Source organism: Elephas maximus, chromosome 6, assembly GCF_024166365.1.
Source record: "Elephas maximus indicus isolate mEleMax1 chromosome 6, mEleMax1 primary haplotype, whole genome shotgun sequence".
NCBI classification, from domain to species: Eukaryota; Metazoa; Chordata; class Mammalia; order Proboscidea; family Elephantidae; genus Elephas; species Elephas maximus.
The window spans coordinates 30085212-30110776 of record NC_064824.1 but is presented as its reverse complement, the minus strand read 5'-3'; the positions used below and the strand labels follow the sequence as shown (position 1 = coordinate 30110776).

Sequence of the window (25565 nt, the reverse complement as noted above, 5' to 3'; positions counted from 1 at the left end):
TAAAAACAAACTAAAATCATGGCAAATATTAAGCTTGACCCACCATTTTAATTTCCCTCAGAGAATTCAACCACGTTTCCCAACCTTTTTTTTTTAGAAGATGTGAAAGGAAAAATTTTCATAAAAATAACCTTTGGACTCCAGTGGTAGAAATGGCGCTTTTAAAATGACATAGTCTTCTAAATTTTCTTACTATGATGAACTTAAAAGTGCCAGTGATCGTGAGGATGTCATAAAACCTGGTTACATTTTGTTCTATTGTACACGGGTCACCATGAGTTGTAACTGACTCAACAGGAGCTATCTATTTATTATGCCTTAGATCAAAGAGTCTCAACCAGATTGCTTACAACTACATTTCATTAATAATTAAAATCATTAAAGCAAGTGAACCATTTAGGTCTCAAGATTCATTAAATCACTGTTGCTAAAACCAAAGATGAAATGTTGAAAAGCTTTCAGTATCCAATAAACCCTTGAGGGGGACTGACTTTCTCTCTCTCATTTTAAAGTAAAGACCAATCTAGAACCTTCACTTTAGTAAATGAATAAAATCCTAACAAATAAGCATTCTGGGTTTATCATGTTATTGTGTGGTCTGTTTCTACTGTAATTAAACCTGCAAAATAATAATTTAAAAGGCGGCCATACAGGTATATCCTCTAAATTCTAATGTATCCCTTAAAATAATAGTATTCATTCTCCCTGCTTAAGAATCTTTCATAAATAATATAGATGTAATATAAAGATTTTACATAATGAAATAACTTTATAATAGCAGTTTATAATTATTTTTAATTTCATCACTCAAATGTCTAACTTTCCCATTATACACATAAATTTATATATTTTATATAATAAAACAATAACTTAATGTGAAATCATTAGACTTGGAGGGAATTAAGTGGAAGATTCTCGCTTTTATTTTTTATATCCTTTATATTATAAAAACTTCAAACAAGCTACTTTTGTAATGAAAAGACTGTCATGATGAAAAGCTGTGCTGACGATCACACTTCCATTCAACACTTGGGTATTGAATAATAAATAAAAGTAACTACCATAATTAATAATGACTGCTTATGACACACCTGGAGCCCCGATGGTGCAGTGGTTAAGTGCTTGGCTGCTAACCAAAAGGTCAGCAGTTCAAATCCACCAGCTGCTCCTTGGAAACCTTATGGGGCAGTTCTACTCTGTCCTATAGGTCACTATGAGTCAGAATCAGCGATGGAAACAGGTTTGTTTTTTTTTTTTTAATGACACATCTACTATGTGGCAAACTTTTTTATACATTGTCTTTCATTTTCAAATTCAACCAGGGAAGGCAGTATTACTATTTCACCTCACATAAACAGAACAGAGGTAAAACAGGTAAAGAAACTGCCTAAGCTTACAAAGGAAGTCACAGACCCACAAATTTAAACCCAGATCTTCCCAAAGCCCATTATTCTTCCCACCATAACCTGCTCAATTTTCCAGAAGTAAACATGGGAGGAGTGCCCAGTTTTTTATAAGAATATCTGAACATGGTAACTCTGCCACTATTTAACTACATCACTTTAGACAAGTCATAACCTTCTTAGGCTTCAATTTTCTCATCAGTAAAGTGATGTGCTCTTGTTGTTAGGTACCATCAACTCATAGTGACCCCATGCACAACAGAATGAAACACTGCCCGTTCCTGCGCCATCCTCACATTGCTATGCTTGAGCCCACACTGCAGCCACTGTGTTAATCCATCTCGTTAAGGGTCTTCCCCTTTTTCACTGACCCTCTACTTTATCAAGGATGATGTCCTTCTCCAGAAATCATCTTTAGAGATCACTTAAGTTGCAAGAACCTTGCATATGAAGATGTAACTTTTAGAAAAGGATGGTCAACATTTAAATAATTATTGTCACATTGAAGACTGTGTGCCATATTCATTAAATACTAACTGTAAGCTCTAGGAGAGTAAGCAGTGCTGTGTATGTTTATACATATTACAATCATAAGCAACAGTTCTAAAGAACCATTTTATTCTCCAGTGCACATCAGAGCCAACCAGTACCTGGGCTGAGTGAATCCAAAAATGTAGTTATGGTGGGTGACCCAACTATCTAGAAACCTAAGTAATCACAGGGAAGGCTATGTTTACCCTTCAATTCTGAACTTTAATTCTAAACTTTAGAATTGAACTTAAACTTTAGAAAAATGATTTCCTAATAACCAGACAATACTATTCTAACCCCAAAACTTGTTTTAAAACAACTTTCTTCAATAATGAAATCATTCCAGAAATATTCATTTATTTGGAGTACTGCACCAAACAACACATGCAAAAAAAAAAATATTAGTACTTACCTAGGGTTTGTAGCATTATGGTTTCAAGTATAACCAGTTCTTGAGTCTGCTGAAGGTAAGCCTGTCATGTAAAAATAATAATATTAAAATGCTTCAGATAAACACAGCACTATTACTAATCTATGGGACTGCTAAATCCCACAAGAATTACAGATTTATTACAAGGAACCACAATAGTTTGAAAATATGAGGGAAATACACTGAGACTGATAGAGAAAACCTATTTTCTGTAACAGGTTCAAACTGAATTACTTTCTAATACATAGGAAATATAAACAAAGCAAAAACAAAAACCTAAAGACAATATGAAAGGTGGTAGGTTAATTTTTAGAAAAGCACAGCAGCTAGTTGGTTTGAATTGCCACTTTTCAGTTAGCAGCTGGGCACTTTTTAACTACTTTGTCATCAGGGCTCCAATACAAATGCCAAAATAAGGTATCACACACCCATGGGAACGTAAACAGCAGAGGACCTTTCCCCTCAGTTTCAAACTTAAATTGTTCCCCTACTGCAATCACTCTGGGAAGAAAGGGCATGAAAAACTTCAGCCATCCCATTTTTAGATCAGGGCAATTAACTAAGGTGGTGAGAAAATTATATATCATACACAAATGTTCATTTATATAAGGACACAGTGCTAAACCAGAGACTGAAAGCATGTTTCGATTTACTGACGCTCCCCTTTGGAAAGGTAACTGAGCTGTTATTTAAAACATATTTTTATTATTTTCACAATACCCTAAAGTATTCACTAGAAATAATTCTGAATTTGTAACATTAACAGGAACTATGAGAACCACCTTTGAATAATCGCAAATTCCATATTTATTCAATGGTTACACTAATATTTTACTCTGTTAAAGCCAACATCTAGGATAAAACATGCCAGTAATAAAATCAGACATACTTCTGCCAAAGTGTAAATTAATCTGAACCTTAAATTTGTCCCAAATCAAACTGAATGAATATAATCTGGTAGTTAGACTTAGTCCTAAGTAACCCACTTATAATAATTATGCCAAAAAATTATTTTAAAGGCACAGAATTCCAGCCTAGATTTTAAGAAAATATAAGAAAATTTTTAAATGGTGCTTTCAAATATAGCCTGCTGATAACAAATTGTTTGGAAACTAACATTACCCTTTAGGAAAATTAAAATACTAATGAAATGCTGTTCATTCATGTATGGTAAAATGCATCTTCATTTATCAGAAACAGCGTGTATGTATTAATAAAGGAACGACTCTTTAAAAAGACTTATTACTGGTCTAGAGGTAAATTCAGAGGTTTTCTATTCCTATATCGGCCGGCAATTTAATCTGAAATGATTATTTACCCTCTGGTCTCATATACACCTGAACAATGTAGGTGATATGACTTACCTTCTAAATATATCACAGGCTTGCTGTGAAGATCAATGGGAAAATGAGAAACACTTAAAAGTACCTTTGAATCAAAGTACCTCGAATCAAAGCCCTATATGATTCAGAATGGCATTCAAGTTCATGAACATACATAAAACATGATTCCGCCAGATTGCTTCCTGGTATTACGTTTCTAAAGTGGTAATAAAAATAAGCAGCATTTGGATGGTTAACATTAACTGCTTTACATTTTTATTTGGCCCAAATTATGAAATAGTTTCAAATTTCAGAGAAAAACAAAAAAAAAACATGACTTTACATACATCACATTTGGTATCCAGCAGTGGCTCTAGGGGATGAAGACACGCATGTGCTACTTTGATAACATGTTCAAGTTTTCGAGCCTGTTCTTCCACTTTTGCAGCCAAAAATAATGCAGTGGGTGATATTATCTGCAGAAAAGATAAAATTTGGTCACTTAAACAAATTTTGGAAAAACCCTCTACTTTCTAAGGGAGGGGTGTGCAAGGAAAGGAATGTAATATTAATAATATGAACTGCAAGTTGGGCTATGACAAGATTCATAAAAGAATTTTAATTAAGCTATTCATTAAACAGAACTAATAACCCCACGCTATAAAATCTATTTTGCTTGTTTTACAAGCAAAATACCAAAGGGGAAAAGGGAAAAGATGCTAGTTAAATAAGTTTAAATATTAATTTGCACATTGAGAAGGAAAGAGAAAAAGAACTCAAGCAAACTAATGAAGCCACAGCTTAAAAACAAGATGAAAAGTAGGTAAAGCAGCCTCACTCTGCTCCCTTTCTGGGCATGGAGTCGCCACTTTCCAGGGCTCTTTTAAATTGAGCCAAGATTCATTTTGTGGCTAAGAGCTAGGCAATCTTGGTTTCAGGGACAGAAAAAGGGATCTACAGAGCAAAATAAGAGGATTCTGACCATGAAAATGTTATCTAATATTTCTATTACTTCACTACAGCAGGTAAAAAAATGGGAGTAAAAACCTGTAAGACAAATCACCAGAGTAAAAACTTTGGCAAGTGGAGATCAAGATTATGTTCTTAGGACAAAAGTACAAGAATATAGCACTAAAAAGATACTGACTAAAAGAAACATCAATTTAGAGTAAATATTTACCCCAACAGTCAGTAATAAAACAAATAATTGCTGACATGGTAAAGGTATACTTTAAACTCAAGTAACATTCTAAGATTACATATAATAAATGTCTCATGAAATGGTATTTCTAAATATCAAGATTCAGGGATATAATTTTTAAGAGATGAATTATCAGCATCTCACTGTATCTTGGGGGTTCATCAGTCACTATACAGAAATAATGCCGAAAAAGAGAGAAACAGAGAAACAAAGATGGGGCGGCTGGGAGGAGGCAAGCATAAATGATGCCAAAACATAATCTGGGTAGGTAATATAAGGAGAAAATTTCTGGTATAGGGAAGATGGATCCTTTCCTCTGAGAGTTTTTAAAACAATCACCTTGTAGGAATCATTGCAGAATTTAATCACTGGCTTTTGTATCTAAACGGGGCCTTCTCTGATCCAACTGCACTTGCAGATGATTAAATGGAGTAAAAATCACTTTGAGTCTCTACCTGCTATATAAATATTTAAAACATCTAAAATCATGTGTGTTTGTCTCCCAACAACCAGAACTAATGTACTCTGAAAGAGCTGGATAATTTCAATGTAGGCTTTTAACTTATTTCCACCTTTTAAAATTAAAAATTACAAGGGAAAGACTGAAAAAAAAATTGAGAATGTGCAATAAAAGCAACTTAGTTTTCACAGATTTAGAATAAACCACTATTATTCCTTACAAGAGATTTAATCAGGCAACATCAATATTACTTAGTATCCTTGAAATACCAGTTAAATAGCTGTCTCTAGGGTGGGAGACAGACTGAGAAGTAGAAAATAGAAGTTAACTGAGAGCAGACAATTATTCCCTATCTCAGTTATTTTTTCACATACTTAAAACTCCCTATCATTACCATTTACTCTCTCTGTTTGATTAATTCCTTTTCTATTTAAAGGCTTAACTCAAAGATTACCTCTTCCCAAGGGAAAGTTCCTGAGTCCTTTACTCAAAAGGAACTTATATATGCCTCTATCATTGGCCTTTACACTGTATTCTAACTGCTGGTTTATTAATTTTATCTGCCCTTCCAATCTAGAAGTGGCTTGAACACAGAGAATGAGTTATTCATTTGTGTTCTCATTACTCAGCATTGTGTAGTTGTCCCTCGATGTTCACTGAAAGAATGAGATGTGGATAATCCATATGTAAACATAAAAAGGCACCAATATTAATTTCAAATTATTCCAAATGCCACAATAAAAATCTAAGAGCCAACATCAATGTAAGAAATGTGAGGAACACATTCAATGAAATGAAGATATTCTCAGTTTCCCACAATCTCTCATTTATTATCTCATTCAAGAGGCAGATGGCTAAACCTTGACCTTTTCTCCCAGCCTTTGAATGCTAGAACAATATATCAAAAAGAGAATTAATACTCAAGTCAAAAGCTAAATCAGACCAAATTTGATAGTTAAATTTCCTCAACTGCCAGATGGTCCAAAAGTTTTCTTACTTGCCTAAAAGGCACTTATGAAAGTCTCCAATGAGCTTTTTTCTGGGTCAAACCTTACAGAATTCCCAAAGCTCTATTCTCTTCAAACTTTTAGGAGTAGTGGTGGTGGTAAATGTAAGCCTCAATATCAAGAAATACTTTCAAACTACACAATTTTTCCATTTCTCGATGGAAACAAAGTATGTGTACTATTGAATGATTCTAAAATTCTACAAATAATTTAAAAATCAAGTATTCAGGGAGCCAAGCAGTGATCTTCAGAGTAGATTCCTGGTTTATTTACCCACACTCCTCACAGAAGTCTTTCTGTTCCCTCTAAACAGGGCTCAATTCTCATCCTCCTCCAGTGCAACACTAATACCCAACACTCTTCCAAAGTTCCTGGTGAAATCCACTAACTCCATTCACATTTCCTCCTCTACAGCCTGCAAACATTTTACTCCATCAGGGCTGTAAAAACAAAACAAAACAAAACACCTTTTTAGATAAATACTTTGTGAATATCCACATGAGGTTTTAACTTTAAGGAAGGTCATCAAACTAGGTATTACTGCTTTTTGAATGGAAAGCTGATTTGGCTGTGTGGCTTATTAAAAGAAAAGAATTTCACAAGTTTTGGGTAATGGCAATATCACTAGTTGGTCTATGGCTTTTAGAGGTGAGCATCATCTTTTGAAGGCAACAAACATCCACTGGCACGTGTATGAACTTGGTTCAAAGCCAAAGAATTCACACCAGTATTGTTGGCGAAGGAGTAGAGACACTCGGTTCAGTTTGAGTGAACAAACAATTACATAGTGAGATTCAGTTCACTGGGGGCAGTCACCATGCATTACCTATCTTTGTGTGCTGGTACCCAGAGTTTAATAAACTTTGTAAAGTAATAATAACTAAAGGGACGTTAACTTTTAAATAGTGTCCACAGTTTGTCACTCTAGCAGTTGTACAACCATTTCAAGGGGATTTTTACATTCTCAAAACAAGACAAATTTCTACAGAAATACACCATACGTACATTGGAGTATAGTCAGACTGCCTCACTGAAACCCTGGCTCTGATATCTGACTAGTCTAGGCAAATGATTCTCTTTTTGCCTTGGTTTTTGCACCTGTGAAATAAGAGTAACAGTAACTGCTTATAAAGCTGTGATGAGTATTAAATGAATTAGCATATGTAAAGCACTTCAAACAGTGCCCAGTAATATTTGAGCAATATGACTCAAATATTACTATTAGTATGTTGAAAAAGTAAACATCAATTTTGTATTGTCAGTGTTGGTCTTAACTAAAAAGTGATTTAACAAACTTATTTTTTTTCTAATTCCCTTCTTTCCTGTTCACATTCTTCTGTCCATGGTTAAATGCAACTCTTTAAAGGTTGTGTTGGAGTTCTAGCTCAGCAGATTCAAACACTGGAATCATGATACTTGACATTACTTCAATGGTTTACATCTGTATTACTCTTGCTCCTTCTTGCTCCAGTTGTTTTTACCCCCTTCTCCTTTTTTATTCCTCTGTTTCCATTCCTACCTGTTGGTCTGACTCCCTTTCTTTTCCTGCCCATTCCTGGGTGCTGTCTCCCTTCTCTGCTCATGATGCCCCCACTGCTGACATTCTACACTCTCCTCTCCATTGCTGGCTTCAACTTTGATAACTGGAGACAAGGTCAGTTTGAATTAACAGGTTGGGTATTTTCTAAGTCACTGAAGATGGCTGTTTATCAGTCAGTTCCAGTTACTCTGTATACTATGTCCTTTTGCTGGGGCCCTCATTATTTTAATAATTAATTTTGTGCATACACTTTGTGTGTACATTTGTATTTAAGAACTAGTCATAGCTGTATTATTACTCTCCAACTTTACTCATTCAGAAAAGCCCTAATGGAAGCAAAAAAAAAGGCTTTCAAGTCTACTTTCTATTTGCTAATACATCGATTGCCAAGGAGCCCATTCTTATCTGTTGTTGTGTTTCACCTTTAGGTCCTATAGGCTGGTGAAGCCATTTCTCCCCTGCTCCTTAACTACCCCCAAAACACACGGCTGCCCAGCTAAGACTAGGGTAACTACTTCCTGTGCTTTCAACGGGCTTCATTAATAAATATCCATCTAGTTGGAGGTATCACAACTCAAAATTTAGAAATCACCTGCATAAGACTATAGAGTCTTATAAACTTTCAGGCTATAGTTTAGGAGAAGTAGTAGTAGACGGCACTGGGTTTTCTGGGTGGTAGTAGTATAACCTTAGCAAAGGCTCACAAAAAGAAGGTCCTAGGCTCACAGAAATAGTAGAAACTCACATATAATGAAAGACAAGGGAATCATGGCTCTCCTCCAAAGAAGAAAGTGAAATAGGTCAAAATGCCCATTTATTGATAGGAAAGATCACCAAGCTTGAGTCCATAGACCCAAAATTCCAGTACTACCTGAAAAAGTAGCTTAAATCCTCAATTTTGCTGCACTGAAAACATCAGCATTACAGAAAATATATGCTACACCTGACATTTTATTATTTTCTTACCTATCCAAATATGTGTGAATATAATATTGTCACATAAGAAAATTTATGTTGAGAATTTCAGAAACCTTTTACAGGCCTGATATTACTTGGGCCATCTAATCACATTTAAAAGGAAGCTGGCTTAATAAAGGCTCAAAAATACTAGTATTCAGTATTGCTGAAAAGCAGTACTGCTTCAGAGAACAAGTCTTGACTTCCAGAGTAGTTAAACAATACATACTGAACATGCTTAATTCAACATGGCAGTTTTGAATTTATTTTTGGGGGAGTATTTCCACATTACAAGTATGCTTCTAAAAAAAAAAAAAACCCGCTTATAAAGTACACTTAGAATTTCACAGGTAGGCCTCTATTCTCCCTTATGCAGACTCAGCTCCTACCAGCCCACAATAAAAATTCCACCAAATATAATACCCTCATATAGTATTGAGAAGGACAGTTAACACTGCATAGGTCATTCAAATACTCTACATAAATCTTACAAAAGGACATTTTCTTTCAGACCACTGAACAAATAAGAACTAGCATTACACATAAGACTTAATATTGTAAAGATGGCAGTATTCCTCAAACTGATCTACAGATTTCAATGCAATTCCCATCAAAATCCCATCTTCTTAATATTCACACAGAAATCCAAGGGACCAGAATAGCCAAAACAATCTTGAAACGAAGAACAAAGTTGGAGGATTTATACTTTCCAATTTCAAAACTTACATTCAAAGCTGTAATCAAGACCGTGGTACCAGTATAAGGGAGGACATGTAGATCATGGAACAGAGTTGAGGAATAAAACCTTAAATTCACTATGTTCAACTAATTTTCAACAAGAGCACTAAGACAATTCAAGAAAGAACAGTCTTTCCCACAAATGGTGCTGAGACAACTGATACTCAGACAAAAAAAAATAAAGCTGTAGGCTGTTTGTAGATCTATATACAAAAATTAAAAACAGGAATAAACCCTCATGACTTTGGATTAGGTGATGGTTTCTTAGATATGATATCAAAACCACAAATGATGAAAATTTTTAATAAACTGGACATATGTATTTCGAAGGACACTATCAAGAAAGTGAAATGACAACCTACAGAATGGGAAAACATATTTGCAAATTGTGTATTTGATAAGTTACGGGCATCCAGAATATTAAAAGTAACTCTAACAACTCAATAATAAAAGACAAAGTAGCAATTAAAAAATGAGAACAATATCTGCATTTCTCCGAAGAAGATATATAAATGGCCAATGGTGGCGGTGGTGTTAGGTGCTGTCGAGTCGCTTCCAACTCACTGCGACCCTACATACAACAGAATAAAACACTGCCTGGTCCTGTGCCACCCTTATCACCATTGTGCTTAAGCCCACTGTCACAGTCACTGTGTCAATCCATCTCATGGAGGGTCTTCCTCTTTTTCGCTGACCCTCTTCTTTACCAATCATGATGTCTTTCTTTCTCGAGGGACTGATCTCTCCTAATAACACAGCCAAAGTACGTGAGACTTGGTCACACCACCCTTGCTTCTAAGGAGCATTCGGGCTGTATTTCTGCCAAGACAGATTTGTTTGTTCTTTTGGCAGGCCATGGTATATTCAATATTCTTTGCCAACAGCATAATTCAAAGGTATCAATTCTTCTTCCGTCTTTCCTTATTCGCTGTCCAGCTTTCACATGCATATGAGGCAACTGAAAACACCATGGCTTGGGTGAGGCGCACCTTAGTCTTCAAAGTGACATCTCTGCTTTTTAACACTTTAAACAGGTCTTTTGCAGCAGATTTGTCCAATGCAATGCACTCTTTGATTTCTTGACTGTTGCCTCCATAGGCATTGATTGTGGATCCAAGCAAAACGAAATCCTTGACAGATTCAACCTTTTCTTCTTTCATCACGAAGTTGCTCGTTGGTCCAGTTGTGAGGATTTTTGTTTTATTTCCGTTGAGGTGCAATCCATACTGAAGGCTGTAGTCTTTGATCCTCATCAGTAAGTGTTTCAAGTCCTCTTCACTTTGAGCAAGCAAGGTTGTGTTATCTGCATAATGCAGGTTGTTAATGAGTCTTCTTCCAATCCTGATGCCCCGTTCTTCATCATATAGTCCAGCCTCTGATTTGCTCATCATACAGACTGAATCCTGTTGTTGTAAAGTCAATTCTGACTCATAGTGACCCTATAGGACAGAAAAGAACTGCCCCATGGGATTTCCAAGGATCAGCTGGTGGATTCAAACTGCTTACCTTTTGGTTAGCAGCTGAACTCTTAACCACTGTGCCACCAGGGCTCCTTATGGACTGAGTAAGTACGGTGAAAGGATACAAGCCTGACATACACCTTTCCTGAATTTAAACCACACAGTTATCTCCTGGTTCTGTTCCAACAATTCCCTCTTGGTCTATGTACAGGTTCTTCATGAGCACCATTAAGTGTTCTGGGATTCCCATTCTTCATATATTATCCACAATTTGTTATGCTCCAAACAGTCGAATGCTTTTGCATAGTCAATAACACAGGGAAACATCTTTCTGGTATTCTCTGCTTTCAGCCAGCATTCCCCTGACATCAGCAATGATATTTCTGGCAGTTCCCTGCTGATGTATTGCTGCAACTGCTTTTGAAGGATCGTCAGCAAAGTTTTACTCGTATGTGATATTGTTCGATAATTTTCACATTTGGTAGGATTTCCTTTCTTTGGAATGAGCACAAATATGGATATCTTCCAGTCAGTTGGCCAGGTTGCTATCTTCCAGATTTTTTGGCATACACAAGTGAGCACCTCCAGCACTGCATCCATTTGTTGAAACATCTCAATTGGTATTCCATCAATTCCTGAAGCCTTGTTTTTTGCCAATGCCTTCCGTGCAGCTTGGACCTCTTCCTTCAGTACCTGATCATATGCTACCTCCTGAAATGGCTGAACACTGACCAATTTTTTTTGGTATAGTGACTCTGTGTATTCCTTCCATCTTATTTTGATGATTCCTGTGTTGTTTAATATTTTCCCTGTAGAATCCTCCAATATTGCAACTCAAGCCTTGAGTCTTTTTCTTCAGTTCTTTTAGCCTGAGAAATGCTGGGCGTGTTCTTCCCTCTTGGTTTTCTAACTTCAGGTCTTTGCACATGTCAGTGACTTTCCGAGCCGCCCTTTGAAATCTTCAACTCTTTTACTTCATCATTTCTTTCGTATGCTTTAGCTACTTGATGTTCAAGAGCAAGTTTCAGAGTCTCTTCCGACATCCATTTTGGTCTTCTCCTTCTTCCCTGTCTTTTAAACGACCTCTTGCTTTCTTCATGTTTGATGTCCTTCCACAACTTGTCTGGTCTTTGGTCATTAGTGTTCAACGTGTCAAATCTGTTCTTGAGATGGTCTCTAAATTCACGTGGGATATACTCAAGGTTATACTTTGGCTCTCGTGGAGCTGTTCTAACTTTCTTCAGTTTCACCTTGAACGTGCACATAAGCAACTGATGGTCTATTTCACAGTCGGCCCCTGGCCTTGTTCTGACTGATGATATTGAACTTTTTCATCGTCTCTTTCCACATATGTAGTTGATTTGATTCCTGCATATGCCCTCTGGTAAGGTCCACTTGTACAGATGCCAGTTATGGCCAATAAATATATGAAAAGATGCTCAATGTCATTAGGCAAATGCAAATCAAAATCACAAGGAGATGCCACTTCACACCCACTAGGATGGCTACAATATAAAAAGATACAGCAACATGTGTTGGGGAAGATGTGGAGAAACTGGAATCTGCAAACATTCTGGTAGGGAAGTAAAATGACACGATTACTTTGGAAAACAGCTTGACAATTTTTAAAAAGCTATCCAAGATTGGTGTCTAGTTACCATAAAATTTGTTGCTGTTGAGTCGGCCAATCATAGTGACCCTATATGACAGAGCAGAACTACCCCATAGGGTTTCCAAGGCTGTAATCTTTACGGAAGCAGATTGCCACATCTTTCTTTGCTGGAGCAGGTGGTGGGTTTGAACCGCCAACCTTCTGGTTTGCAGCTGAGTGCTTACCCTCTGCGCCACGAGGGCTCCTTAGAGTTACCATATGACCCAGCAACTCCACTTTCACACACCAACAAAAGAAAATGCTAGTCATACAGAAATTGACCATATAATTTTAGCTACTAAGCTATATGGTTCAGAAACTGTCTACCGTAAGCCTAATCACAGCTCAGTGAATACTGATGATTAACATGTATCTTAACCATGTATAACTTTATTGCACATTTGTTAATTTAAAAGTAGAATTAGATTTCATTTTCAGAAGGTATAAATCTATTTCTTCTATAGTGATTACCTCTGACATCAAAACTATGAAGTTATTTCGGAAAACCATTAGTTGTTTTGCTAACAAAAACAATTTGAACAGATGTCTAAGTCTACATGAAATGAACCACACCATGAATGCAAATAGCTACTCATGTTAGGCATTCAAAACCCCAATCACTGAGCTAGAGTAATACAAAATACCTACTAGGAATACAGAGGAATCCCTGGATGGCGCTAAGTGAAAGGTTGGAGGTTTGAGTCTACCCAGAAGCACCTTGGAAGAAAGGCCTAGTGTAATCTAATGGCATCACACCTTGCCTAACTTCAGGGGGAGGGATGAGAATCACCGTCCCCCACAAAGCTGATTCCTATGAGGTGGAGGTCAGATATACCTCCACTCTCCAACTTTTCCACCAATTTTTGTATCAACTGTCCTCCCCATGGCACTTCACTTCTGTGCTGTGTTCAGTAATTCATTACCATGGCCACGCAGACCCACAGACCATACCCATGATGATGATGTGATTTATTAGGGAAGTAACAGACTACAACTCAGGGTGAGGATCAACTTGGTAACAGGATACAGAATACGGTTTGCCAATCAGGACAGCTTCCAACCAAGACAGCTCTCAGCTCCTTCTTGGCTGTGCTCATAGGCAGGCTGCGCTTCTTGGCTGACTAGCTTCCTCTTGGCCTCTGCCCGGCTCAGGCAAGTGTTACAGCTCTTTAGCTCTACAAACATGTGCCCAGAAGCACTCCACTCTACCAGCAAGCCTCCTGCCTGAGGGTGCTCAGCTCTTTCTCACTCCACGGGTGGTCTAGTGCTGCCTCTCGCTGTCTTCGGTGGTATAGCTCTCCTTCTCCTGGGTCTAGGAGGCTCTCAGCGCAGGGGCCCCAGGTCCAAAGGATGCGCTCCACTCCCGGTTCTTCTTAATGGTAGTGAGGTCCCCCTCAACCTGTGGGATTAGCCCTTATATGCTTAGCAGAATGACAAAACTGGCCAATCCTCTTAGCAGGCCACGGTCACCTAGTTTGCACAGTAACTGACCAATCCCTGCAAGGATTTTATGTACCATATTTGATTGTAAACTGTCCAATCCCTGCAGGATTATGGTCTAGTAAATCATCTTAGCAAAACTACAAACCCAGGGCCAGAGAAGCCACATATGAAGAGAAATCCACTGCATGGCACCTAGCAATCTACTTCTTAAACATCAGCCACTGAAACCCTATGGAACACAGTTCTACTCTGACGCACATAGGGTCACTGGGACTTGGAATCAACTCAGTGACAAATGGTTAGGAATGTGGAGTACTTGGAAAAATCTGGTATCCTCTCTGAATTACTGCCGCCTATTTTTATTTAAAGACTGTCCCCAGTCCTCAGAACTTCCACTTCCTCCACTTTCATCTATTTTCCCCCCAAGCATGGAACTATATTAGTTTAATCTTCAAATTTGATTGTGGTGATGAATGCACAACTCTGGGAATAAACTAAAAGCCACTTGAATCGAACTTGAAATGTACACTTTAAATGGTAAAACGTATGGTATGTGAATTTTACCTCAATAAAGCTGTTAAATTCAGGACAAGAATCAAGTATTTATCCTGATTTTCCTATATGAACTGTACCACTGGATATTCAAAAAATGGATGAAGCAAATATTTCATTATAAAAATATTCCAAATAATAAATGAAAAAGAAATGATAGAATCAGAGTCTCACCATTTTGTAATTCCCCTATAAATTAAAGGATTTAGGCATTGCATTTCAATAGCTGCCAACACCACAAAAAGAGGGCCAACCAGACATTAGGTGCCTCATGATGGAAGACCACTACCTATAGTGATTAAATTTGTGTCTGATTAAATTTCTGGATCCAACTGTAAATTTACAGGAAGTACAAAACCAGAGCAACAGGATACCTGCACCATGAAGTATGCAACTAGCAAAATTCAGACAGCTGGAAACTGTTCTATGTCCTTCAACAGATAAAATTCATGTGAAAAAAAGAGATGGCAGAAAAATCTGCATATTGAGACTTGAAAGGCATATCAAATTCTTTAATAATAGACCAGACTGAACTACGGCAAATGGCAAAACTATTAAAAAAACAAACAAAAAAAAACCTAGAGTAATGACTACAAGGATATGGTTACTCTGTGGAAGAAGGAGAGGGGCTGAGATTGGGACAGGGCACATGGAAGAGCTTCTGGGGTAGTTGGCAAAGTTCTGTTTCTTGACTTGTGTAGCGGTTACAAGGGTGTTTGCCTAAAACTAATTCACCAAGATATACATTAGTACTATGACATTAAAGAACATCAAGGACATGAACTACAACAGGATGTGAAGAGGACCCAAAGGAAAAGATCAGAGATAGAAAATTTAAAGTGGAAGGGTGGAGTTGTCTGAGGGAGGCTTTACAGAGTTGAAACTTTAGCTGAGTCTTAAAAAGCGACAGACTGTGGTCAGGTGGAAAGTGAGGAAAAGGTACCATAAGGAAAAGCAGGGATGCACAATGCATAAAGGTTAAGTATATAAGATTGATATATTACTAACAGAGCAATTTAGGGCCTATAAATGCAGGTCTCATTGGATTTAGTCCAACAGAGCAGGTATTTTTGAGTAAGTGAATCAACACAATCTGAGAATAGTTTCATTCTTTACTTGCCCACTCACCCATTTCCTTCTTAGAAATCACTAGAATCAACACCTAGTGTGCACAATTTCTAAAACATATTAAACCAAAAATCCAAACACACACCCTCCCAAATCTGTTGCCATCAAGTTGATTCTGACTCATAGCGGCCCTAGAGGACAGAGAGGAACTGCCCCATACAGTTTCCAAGGAGTGGCTGGTGGATTCGAACTGTCGACCTTTTGGTCAGCAGCAATAGCTCTTAACCACTGGGCCACCAGAGCTCTAGGAAAAAAAAAGTGAGAATTATGGCATGGGATTAGGTAAGGGACCTAGGTTCACATGATAATCACATAAAAGGCTGCTATGATTTTAGACAAGTCGCTTTATCTGAGTCTGTTTCTTCAACTGGAAAATGCCTTAGCTGTGAAGAATAAGACTCATATACTTTATAATGTGCATAAATTTGCATTCATGCAATTTAAAGTTGAAAAGGAATTTTGAAATTATCTAGTTTAATAAACTCAAATTTATAATCCAGGAAACGTGTGTTTAGTATCGAAGATACTGGACCGCACAGATACAGAACACTTTCATTACTGCGAAAAAGCTCTACTGGATAGCACTGCATATTTCCAGGTAGTATTAATGGATTTTGAGCATAAGATTATTCTTGGATTAATTTCTTAATTAAAGTGCAAAAGTAGAAGTGTGCTATGCTATAAGCATCTACTCAGGTTTCACAAGATACTTTTGAAGGTAAATAAAGGAACAAAACACATGTTCCTATAAAATTCGACTTGACTCCCATAAAACATGACCGCATCAACTGGCATAACACAGTACATAAGGACAATATTATACATCCTACTCCGGTGAGTAACATCTGGGATCTTAAAAGGTTGCAACTGGCCATCTAAGATACAACTAGTGGTCTCTTCCTGTCCGGGGTAAAGGAGAATGAAGAAAACCAAAGACTCAAGAGGGGAATTAGTCCGAAGACTTAATGGACCACATGCACCACAGCCTATACAACCCCAAGACCAGAAGAACTAGATGGTGCCCGGCTACCACTACTGACTGCTCTGACTAGGATCACAATGGAGGGTCCTGGACAGAGAGGAAGAAAAATGTAGAACAAAAAATCAAATCCATAAGAAAAGACCATTTACTGGCCTGATAGAGACTGGAGGAACCCCTGAGACTATGGCCCTGAGATGCGCCTCTAACTCACAACTATAGCTATACCCAGAAACCACCTTCCGGTCAAGCAAAAGACAGGCCTGTAAGATAAACGGTAACACCCAAAAAGAATGTGCTCCATAGAATAAACAATTTTATGAAACCAAAAGCAAAGATGAAAAGGCAAGAAGATGCAGGAAAACCAGACGAAAGGAAACAGTGTTAACATACCGTGGTGACTGCACAACTAATGTCATGGAAAACACATGACCACAACATGACAATGGATTATCAGATACATAAAGGAAAAATATTTAAACCAAAGGTCTTCAACTGTAGCAGGCATTAGAATTACTTGAGAGGCTTGCTAAAGGAGAGGATCCCAAGCCCCACCACATATATCCTGATTATATAGGTCCAAGCACTCCTCAGTAAAAAGTATTTTTAACATCCTGATAATTCTAATGCAAGTAGTTGGTGAACTACACTTAACACATCACAAACCTTTACACATATTGCTCTCAGTGAGAAACTTCAGGGCTATGAAGAGATTCCTACTAACACATACTCATGGAAATAGACATAGCGATGACTACATGGGGCTACAATGTCCAGATTTGGGTGTGAATTCTTGTCACCCTGTAGCTGTGTGACTTCAGACTCGGTATTTAACCCTTACATGATTCTTATCTTTTTTTACTTCCATTAAAAAAAAAAAAGGATATTATCTCAAATAAATATTTATGAACTATTTCAAAATAAACCCTAGAATTTAACAAGACAAACAACCAGAAAAAACCCTTATCCAAGGATGTGGGGGAAACTGGATCCTTTTTCCATTGCTGATGGGAATGCAAAAGCCTATAAGCTGTAACGTGGGTCAAGGACTGTAACACTAAAGACAGTACAGGCTGGGGAGGGACTCAGTGACAGGATTCCAAGGGGCACTGCTGAAGAGTTGGTGGTGACAGATGGTAGGGCCAAGAGGAGCCTGTCCTGAGGAGGCAGGGAGGAGGCCTGCATGGTCGACAGGAGCTGAGAAAGCTGTCCTGCACTGATGAAGGGAGACTTTGCCTATATGCTTCCCGATCCTTCTTGATCCTGATCCTGAGTTGTACCCTATTCCTTCATAAACCACTTAACTGTAAGTACTGTCTGTGAGTTCTTTGTGGCCACTGCAATGCATTATTGAACCCAGATGAGAAGTACAGCATGCTGCCGCAGAAGGGGTGCAGGAAGCCAGTGTCAAAATTGGGAAAAAGGTTGGCGAGTGGAGGTAAGTCTGGCGTCCATCTCATAGGGATCAGCCTTAGGCTGATCTTGATTCATATTATAATTTCTGAAGTTAGTGAAGTTCTGACCAGGCTACTACTAGCACCCCTACCGTTTTATAAAACCCAAAAGACTTGAAAGCAAAGAGTCAAACAGAGACTCTACACCAATGTTCACTGCACCACTACTCACAATAACCAAAAGGTGGAAACAACCTAAATGCCCATCAACAGATGGATAAACAAAGAATGGAGATCTGTCTGACCTTCACCTCACAGGGATCCGCCTCTGGCGGATCCTGATTTGCGTTATCCTCCTAAAGTTAGAGAGGTTCTGACCACGTAGCTACGACTACTTGGAAGCAAAGACTCAAGTAGAGACTGTACGCTAATGTTCATTGCAGCACTATTCGTAATAGCCAAAAGGTGGAAATAACCTAAATGCCCACCAACAGATGAATGGATAAACAAAATGTGGTATATACATACAATGGAACAGTACCGCAGCCAGTAGGAGAAATGAAGTCTTGATACATGCTACAATATGGAGTTTGAAGATATTATGCTGAATGAAATAAGTCAATCACAAAGGGACAAATATTGTATGATCTCACTTACGGAAAATGACAAGAAAAGGCAGATGTAGAGAGATCAAAGTTTATTAGTGGTTATCAGGGGCAGGAGGGAGGGGGACGGGGAAGTTACTGCTTATGGAGTACTGAATTTCAGTTTACAGTGATGGAAAATCTCACTGACTTGAGGGTAGGGCTGCATAGCTGATTATTTTAAGTTTTGTCAGTAAGTTCTATACCTGTAAAAAGTTGAACTGGTAAAAGCTGTCTGATAGACATATTCACAACAATAACAACAAAAAAAGCAGCTGCTGAAGTTGCTTATGTACAGCCAAACACTTCATGGGATTTGGTTCCTTGGTTTGGAGGTTAGGGCCACGGTTTTATAGGACATCCCAGTTAATTGGCCTAACAATACGTTTAGTGCTTCTGTTCTATCTCCTAGTTTGTTGTGCAGTGATTAGGGTCTTAAAAGCTTGCAAGCAGCCATCCAAGACAAAACAATCGATCTCTATTTACATGGAGCACTGAGGGTCAGGAATAAGAGGAGGAAATGGAATGTGTGGCTTATTGCCTCCATGAATAATTGCCTCCTTTGCCATGAGACCAGAAGAACTGGATGGTGCCTAGCTACCAGTATTGAACATTTTGATCAAAGATTCTACAAAAGAATCCTGATCAAAAGGGGGGGGCGAATGTTGAACAGAAATTTTAAATTCTAATGGAATCCAGATTTTTCTGGAGCCACCAAGGTGGGATGAACCCCTCAAACTATTACCCTGAGGTAATATTTAAACCTTAAGCCGAAAATATCCCCTGAAGTCTTCTTAAAAGCAAGCAATAGTAAAGAATGTCTACCTTGAACATGATGCTCTTTTAAGAACTATCTATACGGGACTGAACTGACAACAGTAATTCAAAAAAAATCAGATAGGAGCTTTAGGGGATAGTGAGCTTATGTTAATGGGGAGCAACAACTCAGAAAAGGAGGGTGAGAATGGTTGTACAACTTGCATATGATCAGTGTAACTGAACTGTATGTGAAGAAACTGTTTAACTAGTGTATGTTTTGCTATGTATATTCTCAACAACAAAATAAGTATATACCGTATTTTCACGGAACTAACATGTGCCTTCTATGTTTGTTTGCTAACTGTGCCCTCCTCCCACGAGGTATTTTCATAAGCACTACTATGCCAATTTTTTTTACGTGTTGCTGTTAAAAAAAAAAAAAGGGTGTATCGCACTTATGAAAATGCCTCACGGGGGAGGGTGCGACTGGCAAACAAATGTACAAGGTATGCATTATTTCCATAAAAATACAGCATATATACAAAAACAACTCCTTCCCATGATATCATTAAATAAAGCTAAAAAAAATATACACACACAATACACTTACACACTTCCAGATAAGCATAAATATAATGAAATAAAGCAAAATTAAAGGCTGGCGGATTTGAGTAACAAAAAAACTTTTATGTCAAAAAGCTCCATAAAATTAAAAAGACAAACTAGAAAATATTTACTACCAATATACGAGAAATTCATAACAAACTCAAACAAGAGGCTAAGAAACATATTAGTACCTCTCAGAAAGGCAGCATTTATTAATGAACTAAGTTTAAACTTTTAAGACTATCAAAAAGTTGCCCTAAAGCCCTCAATTAGAAAAAAAGATCACAAATGTGAGGAATTACAAACAGGCGATTTCTTACTGTTGTTAGGTGCTGTTGAGTCGCCTCTGACCCCCATGTACGAATCTACTGCAAAAGACCCCTTCAAAGTGTTGAAAAGAGCCATGATGTTTTCAGTCCCCTCATACACACGTGAAAGCTGGACAACAAATAAGGAAGATGGAAGAAAAACTGACGCCTCTGAACTACGGTGTTAGCAAAGAATACTGAATATGGACAGTTAAAAGCTTCTTCATGTACAGTTCAGTTACACTGGTTATATTCAAATTGTACAACTATTCTCACCCTCCTTTTCTGAGTTGTTTCTCCCCACTAACATAAACTCACCACCCTCTAAAGTTCCTATCTGATTTTTTTGAATTACTGTTGTCAGCTCAATCCCATAGAGACAGTTCTTAAAAGAGCATGATGTTCAAGGCAGACAGTCTTTACGATTGCTTGGTTTTAATAAGACTTCAGCGGATATTTTCGGCTTAAGGTTTAAATATTACCTCAGGGCAATAGTTTGAGGGGTTCATAGCAACCCCTATGTACAAAAGAATGAAGCTGTGCCCCGGTCCTGCACCATCCTCACAATTGCTATTATGCTTGAGCCCAATTGTTGGAAGCACTATGTCAGTCCATCTCCTTGCGGGTTTTCCTCTTTTTCACTGACACTCTACCAAGCATGATGTCCTCCTCCAGAGGCTGGTCCCTCCTGATGATATGTCCAAAGTATATGAGACGATGTTTTGCCATCCTTCTAAGGAGCATTCTGGCTGTCCATATTCAATATTCTTTGCTAACACTGCAATTCAAAGGCGTCAATTTTTCTTCCGTCTTCCTTATTTGTTGTCCAGCTTTCGTTGTATATGAGAGGACTGAAAACATCGTGGCTTTTTTCAACACTTTAAAGGGGTCTTTTACAGTAAGTCTGCCCAATGCAATACACTGTTTGATTTCCTGGACCCTGCTTCCATGGGCATGGATCATAAGTCCAAGTAAAATGCAACCCTTGACAATTTCAATCTTTTCTTCCTTTATCATGATGTTGCTTACTGGTCCAGTTGTGAGGATTTTTGTTTTCTTTATGTTGAAGTGCAATCCATACTGAATGCTGCAGTCTTTGACCTTCATCACTAACTGCTTCAAGTCCTCGTCACCTTCTGCAAGCAAGGTTGTGTCATCTACATAATGCAGGTTGTTCATGAGTCTTCCTCCAATGCTGATGCTGCTTTCTTCCTCGTATAGTCCAGCTTCTCTGACTATCTGCTCAGCATACAGACTGAATGTCTGCATGGTGGAAGGCTAAAATTCTGACACACACCTTCCCTGACTTTAAACCACACCATACCCCCTTGTTCTGTTCAAACAACTGCCTCCTGGTCCACATACAGGTTCCTTTTGAGTACAATTAAGTGATCTGGAATTCCCACTCTTCGCAACGTTATCCATAATTTGTCATGATCTACACAGTTGAATGTCTTTGCATAGTCAATAATGGACAGATAAACATCTTTCTGATATTCTCTGCTTTCAGCCAAGATCCATTTGACATTAGCAATGATATTCCTGGTTCCATGTCCTCTCGTGAATCCAACTTGAACTTCTGGCAGTTCCCTGGTGGTGTACTGCTGCAAATGCTTTTGAATGATCTTTAGCAAAATTTTACTTGTGTGTGATACTGATGATACTGTTCAATCATTTCCGCATTCTGTTGGATCACCTTTCTTTGGAATGGGCACAAATATGGATCTCTTCCAGTCGGTTGGCCAGGAAGCTGTCTTCCAAATTTGACATAGACGAGTGAGTGCCTCCAGTGCCGCATCTCTCTGTTGAACTACCTCAATTGGTAATCTATCAATTCCTGAAGCCTTGTTTTTCACCATTCCCTTCAGTGCAGTTTGGACTTCTTCTTTCAGTACCATTGGTTCTTGATCACACACTACCTCCTGGAACAGCTGAAAGTCGACCAATTCTTTTTGGTACAGTGACTACTAGTAAGTTTTGATTTCTTACTAACAGATATAAAATTTATCAGTCAAAATTAATCTACTGGAAATAAGAACAGCTTTAGTATTCCCTTGGCCTTCACCTTCACCCATACCACTCTTTAGGTTAACCTAAGGTTTCTCAACCTCAGCACTGTTAACATTTTGGTTTGGATAATTATTGTGTGTGGGGGAGGGGATGTCCTATCCATTATAGTATGTTTAGCAGCATCCCCAGATTCTACTCACTAGATGTCAGTAGCACTTCCGCCCCAAGTTGTCACAACCTAAAATGTTTCTAGATATTGTCAACGTCCCCTGAGGGGCAAAATCGCCCCGGTAGCGAACCATTCAATCTATACCATTCCTTCTGGTGCCATCTTAAAAATTACTTTCCCAGAATAGCCACGTCTAACACAAACTAGGAGGAGCCCAATTCTGTATGTTCCATATTGCTGCTGTGTGCCAGATTCAATAACTGTGAGAGAAAAGCCATTTCTTATGCTGAAAAAGATATATACAGGCAGTCCCTGGATTACGAATGAGTTCCATTCCCAAGTCTGTCTTTAAGTCGAACTTGTATGTAAGCTGAAACAATTAAGTACGGCTGGTTTGTATCCAAATTCAATCAATGTTTGTCTTAGTATATAGTGTACCTTTCTATGCATAAAAGCATTAAAGAAATGCTTTCGAACACACTAAAACATCTTATAATACCATCATAATAATGTCTTGATGCATGTCACAAAGCAGCATCCATTTGTTATTACGAATCACTTTACATACCTTGAATTTTTAATATAATAGGCTATACAGGAGTTGGTTTGTAACCACGGGTTGTGAAAGTCAGACGTTCGTAACCCGGGGACTACCTGTACATACACGCTTATACATGCAAATAGTATTTCTGAAAGGATACACAAAAACTGTTAACAGCAGATGCTGAAAGGTATGAGTAGGGTGGCTCTTGAATAGGAAGGTTTATTATATCCTCTTTTCTACTGTTTTTATTCACCATGTGCCCATATTAGGAGCCCTGGTGGTGCAGTGGTTAAGTGCTCAGCTGCTAACTGAAAGGTCTGCAGTTCAAACCCATAAGTCACTCCCAGAGGCAAGTGGCAATCTGCTTCCATCAATATTTACAGCCTTGGAAACTCTATGGGGGCAGTTCTACTCTGTCCTACAGGGTCACTAGGAGTTGGAATTGAGTAAATGGCAATTGAGTTTGGTTGTTGTTATTGTTGTTTTTTTTTTGGTTTAGTGGCACAGTAGTTAAATACTTGGCTGCTAACCAAAAGGTTCGTACTTCGAACCCACAAGCCGCCTCATGGGAGAAAAATGTAGCAGTCTGGTTTCATAAAATTACAGCCTTGAAGACCCTATCTGACAGTTCTACTCCTTCCTATAGGGCTGCTGTGAGTTGGCATCCACTCATGGGCAATGGGTTTTATGGGTGTTTATATTAAGCCTTCAATTATAAAAAAAAAAAAAATGTATACATAAGCTTTCCATCATAAACGATGTACATAGAAAAAAATGGAGGATTCACTTATTAGACCTGTGAGTAACAAGATTTGATTGATTCTATTTGCTTACCATCTTCTCTACATTATGCACTCTTCTAGACACTGGCAATAACAATTGTGAGTAAAGTCAAAGAAAGAGATAAACCCTGGTGCTTACTTTCTAGTTTCCGTGGCAGGGGAAGGAGACGTTTTACATTCACTTTACTTACGCTCCTGTTTGACAGAAATGTAGGGCCTTCACAATTAAACTTAAAACAAATGAACCCCCAAATCTATTGTCCTGAGATAATCTTTAAACCTAAAACCAAAACTATTCCCTGAAGTCTTCCTTAAATCAAAGAACAGTTAACTAGTAAAGAATGTTTGCCTTGAGCACTGAGCTCTTTTAAGAACTATCTACAGTATACGGGATCAAACTGACAACAGCAACTTGAAATATTAGACAGGAAACTTAGGGGTCAGTGAGTTTATGTTAATGGGGGAGGAACGATTCGTAAAAGGAGGGTGACGATGGTTGCACAACTTGAAGAATGTCATCAATGGTACTGAATTGTACATGTAGAAACTGTTAAATTATACTATTAACAGTAACAAAAAATTAAAACAAAATCCTCTATCTGACCAATCCCCCCAAAATGTAGGTCTTCTTCCACGAGATGCAATCGTGTGACAAGTTTTTGAGCTCTGAGCATTAATAACCATATAGATAGCGTGAATTGGATAAAATCTTTTTTAAAAATGCCTTGAATAAATTTCTACTGCCAAGGACTATTTTAAAAAACTATAACGGGAAGTGCTATATTCTTAGTCAAAGAACAGGGATTGTGAACACTTCTCTAGGTACATATAGCCCTCCTCTAAATCTTTTAAAAGTCTTTACAAGTGAAGAAAGGAATGCAAAAAGAACATCTTCAAATTTTTAAATGACATCTACTCATCAACAGTCAATCAACTGGGGGAGATTACAAAGATGATGAGAAAGCAAAAGCATGGTCATCAAGTTTTAACACAAATATGTGTTTGTATGTGGCTGACCAAACTAACAGGTACAAAATGAAGCTCAGATATGACATAGAAAAGTATTCTTAGATGTCATTATAAAACCAAACCAAGCCAGATGCCCTCCAGTGGATTCCCATTCATTGCAACCCAAGGGGTCCTTAACTCATTGTGTACTCTTGAAATGTAAACAGAACAATACATTTTAATCCAGCATATAATATGCAGCTTTGATTGCTGTACGTTAATTAAAGAGACAACAGAACTAAAGAAAGTAAAGAGAAAATCAAAATGACCACATGGATAAGAAAGACCAGCATCAACAAAAATACTTAGGAAAGGGTGTGCACTTTACAACCTGACCTTAATTTACTAGATGTGGAAGTGGTATAAGAAAGCAATGCATCACAAACCAAACAAATAGAGCTCCTAAGGGAAGCTGGGTCAGTATCCACTCTAAGGCTGACACTGCAGATGATGCGCTCCCTCAGTATATGCCTTAAAGGCATTGTTGGCCCCAGGGCTTTTATTCTTTACTAGACTGATCATGGGGTCCTGATGACACA

General features: G+C 38.0%; 1 protein-coding gene across 4 annotated transcripts in view; it reads right to left on the bottom strand.

Annotated features, from left to right (window-relative positions):
• The window catches only part of CCNT2 (cyclin T2), a 45711-nt gene that overhangs the window by 16050 nt on the left and 4096 nt on the right, over positions 1 to 25565 (bottom strand). For 3 of the 4 annotated variants that reach the window (XR_007518083.1, XM_049889225.1, XM_049889226.1), the window contains exons 3-4: positions 4034 to 4162; positions 2347 to 2407 (exon numbers count right to left, since the gene is read on the bottom strand). Coding sequence is in view for 3 of the 4 variants with exons in the window: in XM_049889225.1 (XP_049745182.1) it covers positions 2347 to 2407; positions 4034 to 4162 (190 nt within the window). In the remaining variant the exon portion in view is untranslated. Of the gene's footprint in view, positions 1 to 2346; positions 2408 to 4033; positions 4163 to 6627; positions 6795 to 25565 lie in introns of all 4 variants that reach the window. The other variant, XM_049889227.1, reaches the window with a different exon arrangement.